The 14,840-nt window shown below is 33.5% G+C and overlaps 3 protein-coding genes across 6 annotated transcripts; 2 read left to right on the top strand and 1 right to left on the bottom strand.

Moving 5' to 3' along the window:
- Positions 1-107: 107 nt before the first annotated feature.
- Vps36 (vacuolar protein sorting 36) lies at positions 108-4,084 on the bottom strand. 2 transcript variants are annotated; one of them, XM_089704454.1, is made up of 8 exons: positions 4,066-4,084; positions 3,589-3,725; positions 3,324-3,519; positions 2,878-3,233; positions 2,490-2,654; positions 1,836-1,936; positions 1,118-1,232; positions 108-331 (listed from the first exon to the last, which is right to left on the bottom strand). In XM_089704454.1, exons 2-8 carry the CDS (start codon positions 3,682-3,684, stop codon positions 161-163), a joined length of 1,200 nt encoding a protein of 399 aa, XP_089560580.1. In that variant the 5' UTR covers positions 3,685-3,725; positions 4,066-4,084; the 3' UTR covers positions 108-160. The 2 variants fall into 2 exon arrangements, with proteins under 2 accessions (XP_089560580.1, XP_089560579.1); XM_089704453.1 differs by lacking the exon at positions 4,066-4,084 and adding an exon at positions 3,892-3,910.
- Positions 4,085-5,612: 1,528 nt separating this feature from the next.
- On the top strand, positions 5,613-12,287 carry HisRS (histidine--tRNA ligase). 3 transcript variants are annotated; one of them, XM_089703828.1, is made up of 9 exons: positions 5,613-5,936; positions 6,023-6,301; positions 6,753-6,968; positions 7,170-7,391; positions 8,038-8,244; positions 9,227-9,521; positions 9,773-9,873; positions 10,374-10,556; positions 10,970-12,287. In XM_089703828.1, the coding sequence occupies exons 1-9, from the start codon at positions 5,844-5,846 to the stop codon at positions 11,204-11,206; spliced, it is 1,833 nt and encodes a 610-aa protein (XP_089559954.1). In that variant the 5' UTR covers positions 5,613-5,843; the 3' UTR covers positions 11,207-12,287. The 3 variants fall into 3 exon arrangements, with proteins under 3 accessions (XP_089559954.1, XP_089559956.1, XP_089559957.1); XM_089703830.1 differs by lacking the exon at positions 6,023-6,301 and adding an exon at positions 6,468-6,639 and having other exon boundaries at positions 5,615-5,936; XM_089703831.1 differs by lacking the exon at positions 6,023-6,301 and having other exon boundaries at positions 5,616-5,936.
- An 878-nt stretch (positions 12,288-13,165) lies between these two features.
- LOC149482178 (uncharacterized) lies at positions 13,166-14,534 on the top strand. Its single transcript, XM_089704449.1, has one exon. The coding sequence runs from the start codon at positions 13,216-13,218 to the stop codon at positions 14,455-14,457; it is 1,242 nt and encodes a 413-aa protein (XP_089560575.1). The 5' UTR covers positions 13,166-13,215; the 3' UTR covers positions 14,458-14,534.
- The last annotated feature ends 306 nt before the right edge of the window (positions 14,535-14,840 follow it).

Below are 14,840 nucleotides of genomic sequence, written 5' to 3'. Positions count from 1 at the left end.
CAGAGTTGGTATTAAAAGTGTAGGTTTAAGTTTACTAAGCTTTTGTGAACTTGCTTCAATAAAAAATTCTGCTTATTGTGTTGTTTTAGTGTGAAAGAAAAAACACATTTCGAACTTCGAAGTCTCAAGAAAATATATTATTAATTAATATAAACATAATTTACACTTTGCTTAAAAATAGATTTGGATAAAATGCTAATCCCTCAATAGATTCGTCCCTGCAAGCCATTCCAAGTCTTTCTGTAGTGAAGAGACGTTCACGCGCTAAGAGGACGGATACGTTTGCGATTTGCGATAGTTTAATAGGAGTAAGTGAGCCATTTTCTTCAATCTGTAAATTACGATAAAGTTATATAAATCAGTAGATCGAAAAATTGCATGAAATGTGGTGTTGGATATATATTTTGATTGGTGGTGGTATAAAACTACATTTAATTATTTACATTTCCATGTGTTCTATGCAAAACAACAATTTTACACACCAAAATAATTTAGTTCAGAACATTAAGTTGTGCTTAAATGTAACAATCCATTAATTCTTAGTTAGTGTATAGCTTTTTCCTATCTAGAAGGAAATATCATAATTTAACTTATTCAATGTGGCATAATCAGTGTATGCTTTAAATAGTAATTTTTAGAACAGTATCTATTCTCATCAAGGTGCGTACGGATAGCGCGTTCCTGTGTTACGCGTAGTTGGGAAACACTGTCCACGCGTACATTGGATACGCGTACAGCTCCTGTACGGACCGCCGCGAACCTGTATGTGAGGTTAATCGATCCACAAGACCCGGTGAAATTCATAAAGTTGAATCATTCTGATAATATTTTCATTATTAAAACTCTAAGAACAAATGTAGCGTAGCCGGCCCCGTGCGTCCTCTTTGACGCGCGACAAAAAACCGACTGACGATCGGCACGCCCTCGAGTTGGCTCGCGCGGTACGCGTACCCCAAGAGTGAACGCGTAGCTGCAGGTATGAACTAGGCGTTCCAGATACGCGTAAACTGAGTACGCGTACCAGGGTACGCGCAATCCGTACGCAGCTTCAGAGTTAAATGACAAAATTGTTTCAAGTTAAGAATTAGTCTCAAATATATATTTTGATAATAATTACCAATTGACTAGTAGCTTTAGCAACTTCTTCATCTCTGTTATTATTCAGCTGAAGGACACATGCACCACTTGGAAACTTGCGAAGAGACATTGGCGCATCAATGTTTGGGAGTAACCTAAAATGTAATTTAAATAATATCTTAATATATATTATAAAGGCGAAAGTTTGTAAGTATGGATGTATGGATATTTGTTACTCTTTCACGTAAAAACTACTGAATGAATGAACTGAATGAATGTTTCTTCTGAATGAATGTTTCTTCTGAATGAATTCTGAATGAACATCAGAATAACACATAGGATAGGTTTTATCCCGGAAATCCCACGGGAACGGGAACTATGCGGGTTTTCCTTTGAAAACGCGGGCGAAGCCGCGGGCGGAAATCTAGTTATTTATATTGAACCCAACAAGGTGGCATTAAATAAACTCATTCTGTCATGCATTTGTGAAGTCCCGTGTCCCCTAGTGGGGTAAGGGGCAGATGCGTTATACATCTGTTTCACTGATCGAATTTCTTTAGGGACAAGTAGGTGATCAGCCTTCTGTGAGCCGTCTGTCATGCATTACTTGGTTATTATTTTTTAAACTTCTTGTGTGACTGTGGACCAAGGACTAGAAGCTAACTTTATATTATCTTTCTATAATATGAAATTGAATAAAGGTTCCTTAATAAAGGTACTTCTTAAGTTAATTGCTATCAAAATGAATAGTTCCTTACTTGCAAGCATTAAGTAAATCTTCTGGGGATATTAGTTCCAAACCTCTTGCTCTATTCACGCGGCACCAAACATCAGCCAGGGACATTATGCCTCCACATTCCTAGATACAGAACAATATTTTCAAATGAATTCATTGTAGTATAAAAAAAAAGACGGGTTGCACTCCGGGAGTGCCGGCAGAAGTGAAAACTTGATTATTAACGTTCAGCATGTTTGATATTTTGGAATGGTATCCGTCTTACGCATGGAATATAAGGGCTAATAAAAAAACATCCGTCTTACGCTTTTTCGATCAGGCCACGTGTCTTGACGCGAGTTTAAGATTTTATACCCAACGCCGCTAAAGAAGTTTTCACTTCAAAAATTGAGTAGTCACGGGACGCCTGGCACATGCGAACCATTGATAATATTTCACATCAAAAGTTTTTATTTTAAAGAAATAAAAGTATGTGCATTGTGTACTGTATTAGGATATAAACATCTGAAAGTGTTTCTGGGAATATTATTAACATCAAAAATAAGTACTATGTCATTATTTTGGTCAAAATGATATACTTTACACCCATTATCTGTTCAAATATCATTCACATCATTGGCAAAGTTTCAGTAGGGAGTGCCAACATAAAAAAGTAAAATACATATTTAATATTTACCATCAGTGCGGCAACCATCATATCAGATATTTGCTGTGCGAGCCCCATATAATACTCTGAGTCAGATCTAAATGCATCTCTGGTCACAGGATCATCAATTCCAAGACTCATTAAGTATGACTTGAATCTTACTGTATCATCCTCAGATATATCACCTTGTTTTTCCTATATCAGAGAGAATAACACTAAATTAATATTATAAATTGAAAAATAAAAAAACAGTGAATGAAACTTATTTATAAAACTACCAGGAATTTTATTGACTTTAATCTACAGACTCATAACATTCTTGAACAAGCAACACAAAAATTACTTATGAAATAAACTTAAACACATTCTTATTGCATTAATAACTTCTTATCTGTTGAAGAATCAAATCAATATTTACCCTGATTTTAGTAGAGATTGTTTTGGAAATAGAAACCATATCTTTAGCCTTTTCCATTAGCTTAGTTAAATCTTTAAAAGCAACACTGATACTTTCATCAGTTGCTTTATGTTGTTCTTCAATGCTTCGTTCAATCCCAACTATACCTGATCGAATTTTAGAATTAATGGGGTTTATTGATGGTCTTGGGCTCATGTTGGGGCTGCTGAACGCATTCGTTTCTATTGGGTGCTTTTCCCATAACTTTGCAGCCACAGCATCACTCAAAGCTTTATAAAAAGCAGCATCTATACCATCTTTGAATGAAAGCTTTATGAAGTGGTAAGTGCTTATTACAGCTGGGCCAGGTCTTTTTCCTGGAAATATTTAAAAATGTATAAATGTTTGCTGCATTTATAAATACATACTAACATAAAAATTTATTGTGTACGAAAACTGTGTTATACCTGGAAGGGCAGGCCCCAAATGCAATATTATACGTTTCGGACCGCCTAGGCCAAAAACGCCACCATTCTCTTCTTCCAAACAGAAAACATAGTACAAATAGAGAGATAAACAAATAAGCCCTTTGGGTATGTCGCCTGGCTTTCCCCACAGTAGTCTGTGAGATGTAAGCACTACCTCACCATCTACGTATTGAGTCTACAATAAGATATGAAAATTAGGCACGTTACAAAATAATATATTTTTAAGCAAATCAGAATCATTTACCTTATCTTCGCCATCATACAGCTTTACATTTTTATCGCGTTTTATATAATTTTCGCCGTCAAATAAACGCGCCTCCATGTATTCAAATCTATCCATTTTTCAGAACCAACATTTATATTGTTTTAATTAATATATTTCTAAAAATAAAACCATTATTAAAGCGAAAGTTTGTGTGATTAAATTTTCTCTAACTAAAATAATATGAGATTAATCAAACAGTATATCAATAAGTTATTGAAAAGTAATCAATATTCAATATTTTTTTGATCTAATGGGAAAATTTACAATTTTGACAGTAGGTACCTTGACAGTACCACAATGACAAAAACAGAATATTTTGCTTGTGCTAGATCTGTGATTTTATTAGAGACAGATCACAGAATATATTACAGAGAATATTTTTGTTGAAACCACGTTAAAACCAAAGATCACAGAGCATTTTTTATCGTAGTAGCGTAGTAGCGCATAAATCAGTACTTAATGATCTAAGTAGTAGCGAAAATGGCCAAATGTGGATGACCCAAGAAGCTTATATCTATGGATGACCACATCGCGTCGTGATGATTCAAACTATGTTGGCAGATTGAATTATAACAATTAAATGTTCGAACAAACGTTATTTATTGAAGAACAAACGATAATAAATGTTTATTTATAAATTAATAATGGAAAAAAATATTAATACTTTTGAATGGGGGAGCCAACCAGTATATTTTTTATTTTATTTATTGTTAATATACAATTAAAGAAGAAACAATTATTTAAAGCACATAATTATGAGTAAACCATGAACTTGCCATGAACTAACGATATGGCATAATAAAAATATAAAACTAAAAATTTTTTTTGCGGCGGTTAAGTTTACTTTGTATTAGAGACATCTAGTGGTGAATAGAAGAATCGAAATTAATAATGACTACAGCCTCCTTCTAATAGATGGCGCTGTATTCAATTTCAATATTATACTATTCGTGAAATATAATGCAAATACTCCAAAGCACTAGGAAAAAATGTATAATTAAATTTTTTGGTGGCTATTTAAATATTTATATAACTGTAAACTTATAATATCACAATAATATACAAACTACTAGCTCCATCTACATAAATATCAGATTAATTATATTTAATTACTGTGACATCTATCGATAACTAGTATTAACTAATTGCACAAGAATTACTGCCAGATTCTAATAGATGGCGCTGTTCTTAATTTCATAATTACTGAATTTACGGAATAAAATGTAAACATAACAAATTGGTTCAGTAGTTTAGGCGTGATTATTATTTGATATAAAATAATCAAATAATAATAAATAATCAAATAAATCAAATAAAAGTGTACTGTTTGGTTGCCCCCCCCCCCCCCATTCAAAATTATTAATATTTTGTTCCATTATTACTTTATAAACATTTATTATCGTTTGTTCTTCAATAAATAACGTTTGTTCGAACATTTAATTGCCGTTTTTGCAATTTATAGATAGGTGACGTGCTAAACATCGTCGGTGACGATATTTTTCCCGTCCACGTTCCCGGCCCGTCGATGTTCCCGTGACATATACGTTTTTGGATACATTTTGTATGCAACGATGTTTCCAAAACTTCCCGTCACGTCCCGTCCGGAAAAAATCCCGTCATGTATGCAGCGGCCTTTAATTAAGTGACATTTCAAAAAAGTTGCATTGCGCATGCACTATTTTGCACCCCCATCCTATTTAAGTTACTCTATGGTTGCACCAATGCAAATTTAGCACCCCATCAATGAATTTTTTTTCCTAACGAAGCCGATGTTACCAGATCCATATTTTTTTAAATTTGCCGCCTCTTACTGGGTTCAGCTTTGGCTGGCCAGACTCTAGCTACAGCGCCGCGTGGACCGCTTTTTAAAAGTGTCAAAACAATTGACGTTTGAGAGAATGACAGATTCGTAAAATGTAAATGGCATTGACAAATGACAAATTTAACCAAAGAGAGATCTTTACAGTTGTCAGTTACAGCCAGCTGTGAGCCGGGTGCCCATAGAGGACGGGTGCCTTTCTTTAAGTTCTAAGCCTGTCACCACATTGCCACCACAATTGCCACCTAAGTGAACGTGTAGCAGCCAACCGCAAAGTGAAATGAAAGGAATTGCAAAGGCTAACCTACAATCATTTCTGTATTAGTCTCGAGGCACAATCATTCTCGCTAGATACGTAACAGTAAGTGTAAGGAATTGTTAGTCAGCATCAGATATTTTTGAAAAATCTAAAGAAATGGCAGATTTGCAAAACTCATTGTTACAACAAATTAAGGAACAGGGTGATCTTGTTCGAAAATTAAAAGCAGCCAAAGAAGCGAACGAGAAGGTATGTAAAAAATGTAATCTCTAAAGTAATGCATAGGTTAAACTTATAACACATTGCATCATCAACTTCTACCATTGTTTTTGTAGGTTAGTACACAAACTAAAACATTTCAAGATCTTGATGAAATAGACAGACACCTATCCGAATACAGCTATGTTTGTGGATATTTACCCAGTAAATATGATATAGAACTGCTAAAAACTTTAAATAGTGACATAAATTTCTATAAATATGTATATTTAAAGAGATGGTGGTACCATATGCGGAGTTTCAGTGACTCTGAGATAGAATTATTTCCTGAAGCCTGTCCATCAGCAAATGTAATTAAAATGTTAAGGGGTTGTACAAAAATTTATGGTGAACAGGTGTGTTTTGAAATATAATATTGCACCAATTACTAGTATTGATGTGTTTAGATGTTTGCAATTTATTGTATTAAATTTGAGCCTCCACATATGGTTATTTCGTTGCCACATAATAATTTTATAGTAACAGTTTTTATTTGTTTTTTTCCGGTAATAAAAACATCAGTGGTGACGAGGAATCATATTGGGGCAAGTCGAAAAGTATTGATTAGAGAAGCATGTTTCACAAAGCGTTAAGATTTGTAGACTTGAGACATAATGCAACAGCACTATTGTTGTGTAATGCAGCTTTCAGAGGTGGTTTCACAAAAAGTATTGCAACAACTTCCTCTTGCAAGGTATTGGTTACATCGAGCTATTAGCAAAAAACTTAGGACTTCTTAGAGGCTTTTCTTGTAGTGTTTTATTAATCTTTCTTTATTTTTGAGTATAATTTTGTCTTTAATTACAGATACAAGAAGAAGTTGCAAAATTATTGGCACTTAAAGCTCAGTTGGGTCCTGCAGAAGATGCGGCACCTCAAAAATTCACCCTCAAAACTCCAAAAGGAACAAGGGATTATAATTCCCAGCAGATGACAATAAGAAATAATGTTCTGCAGAAAATTACAACTGTATTTAAAAAACATGGTGCAGAATGTATCGACACACCAGTTTTCGAATTAAAGGTATAATAATAGTCTAAGCTTAATTGTTAAATATGTTTTTTTAATCTAATTTAACTATGCTTTAATTAATAATTGTATAAAGTTTATAATTGATGTTAATTAACAGAACAATGCAGATGTGCAATACTAGTGTAATATGTACAATTTTCTTTTGTTAATTAGATAGATTATCTTTGTACATGATTAAAATATTACTTGCAGGAAGTTTTAACTGGAAAATATGGTGAAGATTCAAAATTAATCTATGATTTGAAAGATCAGGGTGGTGAAATCCTTTCACTAAGATATGACCTGACAGTGCCACTGGCCAGATACTTGGCCATGAACAAAATTTCAAATTTGAAGAGATATCACATTGCTAAAGTATATAGAAGAGATAATCCTGCTATGACTAGAGGCAGATACAGAGAATTTTATCAATGTGTAAGTTTTTAATAATCAAATTATTATTTCTTTTTATCCCACTGCTATAATGTGTTAATTTTTTGCAAAAATAACATTTGTATTGATCTAATATCCAAGGGCTACAAATTGGTACTATATATTATAAGTTGTAAAATATTAATACCCATTTTACAATTTACTTTAAAATTAGACTAGATCAATACATAAATGTTGTTTTAGTTCCAGTTAGTACTCCAAAGGTTATACTGTAAGACTATTATTTGGCCTTGTTAGATAGAAGGTCTAACCTGCCATTCACAAGATTTGTGCATTACACAAAATTTAGATTTATTTCAACTACTATGAATCATGCATTACGGTTGAACACATTTTTTAAGTTAGTTATGCTTGAGTTTGATATTTTTGGTTTTACAGCATTATATCCATACTAATATTATAAATGCGAAAGTAACTCTGTCTGTCTGTCTGTTACTCAATCACGCCTTAACTACTGAACCAATTTGCACGAAATTTGGTATAGAGATATTTTGATACCCGAGAAAGGACATAGGATAGGTTTTATTCCGGAAATCCTACGGGAACGGTTTTTTCTTTGAGAACGCGGGCGAAGCCGCGGGCGGAAAGCTAGTGCTTTATAAATATAATAAAGAAAACTTCGTTTTAGGATTTCGACATCGCCGGCCAATACGATCCTATGATACCCGACGCGGAATGCCTCAAAGTAGTAACGGAGATCCTGGACGCCCTTGATATTGGCAAATACATACTCAAGGTGAACCATAGAAGATTGCTCGACGGCATGTTCGAAGCGTGCGGCGTTCCCGCAGACCTGTTCCGGTCTACTTGCTCCACTGTCGATAAACTTGATAAGGTAACTTGTTATGTCATTGAGTAGTGACATAGTGAGAGTGGATGTTAATTTTCTTGCATGCTCCGTTGCTAGGCGACGGGGAACCGGATTTTGTATTGGATATTAAATGGTTATAATCATGGACGTATAAAAAAAGACGGACGACGTATTACGAACAAACAACGTGAAGCCACCATAGTAAGCTAGCGATCGTGTAAAGACAATAAACACGCACACACTCTCACCATAGTAAGCTAGTCGGCCGCCATTACGTCGTGAACTACCGACTGATTAACTGCGTCACTGTTTCACAAAAAATATTTAAAATGCCGTATTGCGTGGTTAAATGGTGTCGCAACATTCCACAGGGAAGCGAGTTATTTCTTTTATGTTTTAATGACAAAATTATTACGGCAAAATTTATAGAAAAAAATACAGCCGCCATTGTCATCAGGACAGCTGTTGCCATGGCAACATGGCACACACACATGGATGTTTCGCCGCCATTACTAGGCTTCACTCAATGTTTAGGCGATATACCGTCCGTCTTTTTTTATATGTACATGGTTATAATCATCATTATGTGCTATTGAAATGTAATGGTATGGTTATGTAGCTTACAGGAATTTGTAGTATTATGTTGTTTATTATTTAATGATGCGTGAGTTGGATTCTATGCTTTTTATAACAATTGATTAGTTTCTAAATTACACCTGGTTGGTCAATTTAATATTTCAAATCTTATTGGAATGTTTATTTCTACTGCCTGTATTTTATGTTTTTTAGTATTTTGAATTCACAATGTTCAAACAAACGTTATTTTAATTGTTGTAAATTAAAATTAAAATAATTCAAACAATATAAAAAAATTATAAAAATCTTTAGTATTATTTTTATAGTAAGTATAAATTATAGTCATTTGCTTCTAAATCTAAACATGAAAAAAAATTTTTTTAGAGTAAACTATAAAGCAGCACCTTAAATATTTTTTTATTGCTTTCAGTTACCATGGGAGGAAGTGAGAACTGAAATGATTAACGAGAAGGGTGTAACACCAGAAGCAGCAGACAGAATTGGGGAGTATGTTCGTCTCAACGGTGGTTCAGAATTAGCCCAGAAACTTTTGCAAGACGAAAAGCTTTCTAAATCAAAGAGTGCAGTAGAAGGCTTGGAGGGACTCAAATTATTGTTGCACTATTGTGAACTTCTTGGAATTCAAGATAAAATTCTGTTTGATTTGAGCCTGGCCAGAGGATTAGATTATTATACTGGTGTTATTTATGAAGCGGTTTTGACACGTGAGTTCTCATTTCTAAGAGAGTTATCTCGTATTTATTTTAGAGTATTATTTTGATGATATAGTAATTGTTATTTTCGTATTCGTATTTAATAAATATTTGTTAAGTGTATTTCTTGTGTGTTGTGTTAGAATGAGAAAGTCAACCAGGTGATAGTCTAACAAAAATATTAACTTCATTTCATTTATATATGATACGAAATAAATTGCAGAATGATGATGATAAAAGATCTCATTAAATTTTGTTTTCAGAACCTATTAAAATAGGCAACGAAGAACAAACGGTTGGATCTATCGCGGGCGGCGGTAGATACGACAATCTTGTAGGAATGTTTGATTCAAAGCATAAACAGGTAATTAATAGATAATCTGTATTTTACTATAATATTTAAGTACCATATTTGTAGTGAAACTTCTTTATCGGGGTTGGAACAAAATTTATTGTAACATTATTTCGTTATGCGTGACATTTTTCCGTTACGCACCATCTTTTTTTTATCCCTACCACGCGTGATTCGACGTATTTCTGTAAAGTTGCATATAGTAATTTATTTTTTGAAAAATAAGGTCATAAAGAAGTTTCACTTCTTACGTGTGTACCCTAGTACACGCACACATTTTTTATCCATATGCAGTTTGAAATAGTTGATTGCAAAAAATCATATCTATTTCAATCACGCAAACTGAAAAAACTAAGTAACTATAACATAAACTTGCATCATAAATTGCTTATAAAAATAAAAAGAATACTTACACGTTTGTTGAATTAATAAAATTTATTGCACGTTAACATGAATTATAAATATAATGATGATGATTAATGATTTCATTTGTTTAATTTCAACTCTTTCAGGTGCCATGCGTCGGAGTGAGTATAGGCGTGGAGCGTGTGTTCTCAGTGTTAGAAGCGAAGTTAGCCGCAGGTGACATTAGCGTGCGGACCAGCGACATTGATGTGTATGTGGCGTCTGCGCAGAAGAACTTCCTAGACGAGCGGCTCAAGATTTGCTCCGAATTGTGGAATGCGGGGATTAAGGTAAGAAATAATTAAAAACACGCAGGAGCATCGAAATGTATATTAATAGTATCAATCAATATATATAAAACTCAAAGGTGACTGATATAGTGATCTATCAACGCACAGCCCAAACCACTGGGCGTATCGGGCTAAAATTTGGCATGCAGGTAGATGTTAGGACATAGGCATCCGCTAAGAAAGGATTTCCCGAAATTCTTGCGCGAACGGGGAAAAACGGGGATGCACGTACAAAGTCTTATACATAGTCTTATATAATATACACGTACAAGTTTTTTTTCTGCTTTGTCCATTCATGTTTGTACAATGAAGTATTATAAATAAATAAATAAATAAAAAAGTCGTGGACGGAAGCTAGTATTAAATATAATGATAACATTGCAACCGTTTTAAACTGTACATATTATTTTCAGACTGAACAGTCCTACAAGAAAAACCCGAAAATGCTCAACCAATTGCAGCACTGTGAAGAGAATGGCATACCATTTGCAGTGGTACTAGGAGAATCAGAATTAAAACGGGGTGTTGTTAAAATCCGTAATATTACTACTAGGGAAGAGAATGAAGTGCCCAGAGAAAGTCTAGTTGATGAATTACGGACCCGCATCAGTAAACTAGGTCTCAAAGAAATGAATGGACCTGTTGCTTAAACAGTATAACGGTAAATCTGCTAGGATGGAAAGGTGATGGAAGAAATATAATATCCTATAGGTGTCAAATGTTTGTTTTGGTGTAAAAAAAATACTTGTTGAGCCAAAAAATTTACTCAGTGTGAGTGTGAAGCTCATACATTTAATATCAAAGTAATACACTTATTATGAAATGGATTGAATCTTTTGGAGCCTAAATTTATAGTGAAAGTGTTGTTCACCCATTTGAAATCAAGCTAAAGTGATGTAATTCTATGAAAGCTAAACTCTCAGTTTCGGCGGTCAGTTCCGTTGGCCAACAAATGGTCCTTCGAGTCGGATATACACTTTGACGTGGAAATATATTTGTTTTTTAGAGAACTTGAAAGTTGCATTTAAATAACTTATCAACAAGAAGTGTCAAGTACAGGACTTGCTATGGATTTATAATATTTTTATAGAAAAATAAAATTTAGGATAAGACATATTGTCGTTTATTTTGATCACCTCGCGATACTAGTAGACGTAATGTTCCATCTATAGAAAATTGTGTTGTACAAATTTTTCATTTTATTTAACGTTTTTTTTGTTTAGATAAATTAGTTGTAAAGTGACGTTACTAATTTATTTATTTACATTTAACTTTACGAAAATGTCAATCAATCTTTGTAATGATTAATGTATAAAACAATAATAACCTCATAACTGTTTGCAAATTAGAGTTGTTAATAAATGTTAGTATACTTTCTTGCATTTTTGAAGCGGACTCCTCTAACATTTTTTTTGTATACAAAGTAAAGCATTTCGTCAGATACATTTACGGTTGTTAGTAATAAGTTTGTAATATCGTAAGAAAATAATATCTGATTGATCCTTATTTATTTGTGATTTTAAGTAAAGTTAATTTACTTTTTATTTCATTATACATATTCCTATCTGTATAAAAGCAATATTAGTTTATGGTCATACATTCTGATGTGTATGTTTGTGCGCTTGTTCGTTTAATGGATTTAAATTATCAGAATGATAATGTGCTTAAACTTGTTACACCGTTACTATTTATTTGTATTTTTTTCTAATAAATATATGAATAACTTTAAAACGTTTTTCATTTCTATCCTATCATAGAACATTTAAGAAATATCAAAGATTTTTTTACAATTTCGCTACTCTTCAAGATTGTCGAGGAAAATAATTAAATAATTTATAAAAAAATATAGACAATACTTTTTTATTCAAAGTATTTATTTGGTCCTTTAATGTCGGACGTCTTCACGTAACAAGACGACCGAATTTCGGCAACGCGAACGTAGTTATTAAAACATTGCGTAGCAAGATACTATAGGTACTATTAAACATTATGTAGTAAGTATACCTATATCAATAATTCACATAATTGAAAAGTCCTTAATTTTAAGTTTATTTATTTATTATAGACAACCAAAATTCAACCGTAAATAATCAATAATAAAGACCACTTGATTTCGGTCAACAACTTGATATATAGGGTGCGGGTGGATCCATAAAATAAAATAATAAAAAAATAAAATAATTTAATTTTACACTGGCCATAAAAGCACCATAAAATAATTGAACTAAGTATGTAGTTATGTGGATAAGTTGTAAAGCAAGCACTAATTTCTAATTAGGGACAAACTATGTAAAGTTTAACATTAGCTTATTTTTAAGTTTAATATACCTAATATTATGTTAATAGTTTAATGTTTGATATAAAATGTGCTATTTTAAATGATTCAATGAATAACGATTGACCTCCATGACGCTCGGGCCACGGTACTCTAGCTTCACTGAAAATCGTCATGTCACGGTCAAAGTAACTATGTTATTCTTTTTGGGTACTCATTGTACCCTCTACGCAGGGAGCTTCCTGTTATTGTGCCCTAATAGCCGCGAAATTTAACATAGTTGGAGTCAGTATAAATGAACTTGCGCAACACAAATTCCATTTACTACAGATTTTAAGTTCAAAGGAGTCACTTTAAATGTTTTAACTATAAAGAAGTAATGAAATGGTGCGTTGGTGCAAGAAACGTTTCACATTATTTATTTGTGTTATCTTGGTGACATCAAGGGTGAGCGCATCGGTACTCAAAGATGCCTTAGAAGAACATTCGAAAGACCTATCGCATAACGAAGGTGCTGAAATAGTAAAACTGGAAAAACAAAAGGGAGAAAAAGATCATCACATTGAAAGTAACGTAAATGACAATCACTCCAATCAACATTCAAAAACCACCGATGATCTAAAATATTTGAAGAAAGATCATGATACGAAATCAGAATCAGAAAGTGATGAATATGGTGGATCAAACGTCAAACAAGATCAAGCCGAAGATAGTCACACGAATGGGTATAAGCGAGGTCATAAAAAGGGGCACCATAAGCAAGGTTTTCAAAATTCCTACCATAAAGATGAATCATCTAACAAAAGCACTTATTTTGACGATTTCAATGATGAAGGTGATCAATCCGCTTATAATAAGAAATTAAACAGTTATGATAACCATGACGGTAGGAATTACAAAGGCTCTCACAATAACGGTCACGAATATCTCCGGGATCATTACAGAGGCGGAGGGCACAGCCGTCATGCTGATGTGGGCGATAAAAGAATAGGTCACCAAGATTATGGAAAAAATCACTATTTACAAGACTTGGAAAACTACAACAAACATCACAAGGGTCGTAATTATTATGACAGAGGTAATGTTCACGACCGTCGCGAGTACAAAGAGCCACATGTGTATCATGCTCCACCACCACACCACGATCCTGGTTGGGACTGGAATCAATGGCAAGACAAAAGAGACTGGGCAGAACCCGGTTGGGATGAGCGCCGTGATTGGGACAGGAATTCTGATTGGGGACGAGATTATGGTGGTCCCGGATACTATGATGATCATGGTATACGTCACGATGGGGGTTACGGGCACGGTCCTAACCATGGCTACGGTTATCGTTATGGAGAGTCCCGTTCTTCTCCAGTTGCTGAGATTCCCGTAGATGTTCCTGCTAATGCACCCGTAGTTGCTCATAGAAAGCAAACGATAACAATTTACGAAGATCCAAGGTATAGTGGAAAAGAAAGTGGACAGGTAAGAACGGAAGAGGGAGATTATATTCAACTTGATATAAAGCCGAGCACACGACGATACGCAAGTTATGATGACACGTACTACAACTTGCCTGTAAGGGACGGAGCACAAGCTAGTACAATAAATAGATTAGTTTATAACTATAAAAGAACTTAGATATTAATTACATCTAACTAACTAATAATAATAATTATTTATTATTTAAATTAAGCAATTATAGTATGCAACCTCACCTCATGTTGAATAAAATTATAATTTGATATTAATAATTATATTGTACTTAATGTTTTCGTTTACATATTTTAAAATTTTATACTTACTCTCTGTAGAGTCTAGACGATTCTTTGAATAAAAGTCATAATATTTTTTTTTATTTTGTTATCTCTTAATTATTATTTAATAGGACGTGTATAATGTATATGTCTACGACGGGACGTGTATATGTCGTAATTATAATTAAGTACCTATGATTAAATATTTAAAAGCATCAGTCGAAAATAAATAAAGTGGATAAATAAAATGGGGGATGATTTAATTAA

The sequence above is a fragment of the Colias philodice genome, chromosome 15 (genome assembly GCF_061535455.1).
Source record: "Colias philodice isolate Cphi_HAF_F1 chromosome 15, ilColPhil1 Martin Lab GWU primary, whole genome shotgun sequence".
Lineage (NCBI taxonomy): Eukaryota > Metazoa > Arthropoda > Insecta > Lepidoptera > Pieridae > Colias > Colias philodice.
This window is presented reverse-complemented; position numbering and strand designations above follow the sequence as displayed.

What these genes read in the sequence shown, in the direction of transcription:
- Vps36 (XM_089704454.1), bottom strand. Translation starts at nt 3,684, where the DNA reads ATGGATAGATTTGAATACATGGAGGCGCGTTTATTTGACGGCGAAAAT. An exon ending in GATTTACTTAATGCTTGCAA is followed by an intron (nt 1,233 to 1,835) that starts GTAAGGAACTAT and finishes ATTACATTTTAG; the next exon opens with GTTACTCCCAAACATTGATG. An exon ending in CTAAAGCTACTAGTCAATTG is followed by an intron (nt 332 to 1,117) that starts GTAATTATTATC and finishes CGTAATTTACAG; the next exon opens with ATTGAAGAAAATGGCTCACT.
- HisRS (XM_089703828.1), top strand. Translation starts at nt 5,844, where the DNA reads ATGGCAGATTTGCAAAACTCATTGTTACAACAAATTAAGGAACAGGGT. An exon ending in CTGTCGATAAACTTGATAAG is followed by an intron (nt 8,245 to 9,226) that starts GTAACTTGTTAT and finishes TATTGCTTTCAG; the next exon opens with TTACCATGGGAGGAAGTGAG. An exon ending in TTGATTCAAAGCATAAACAG is followed by an intron (nt 9,874 to 10,373) that starts GTAATTAATAGA and finishes CAACTCTTTCAG; the next exon opens with GTGCCATGCGTCGGAGTGAG.
- LOC149482178 (XM_089704449.1), top strand. Translation starts at nt 13,216, where the DNA reads ATGGTGCGTTGGTGCAAGAAACGTTTCACATTATTTATTTGTGTTATC.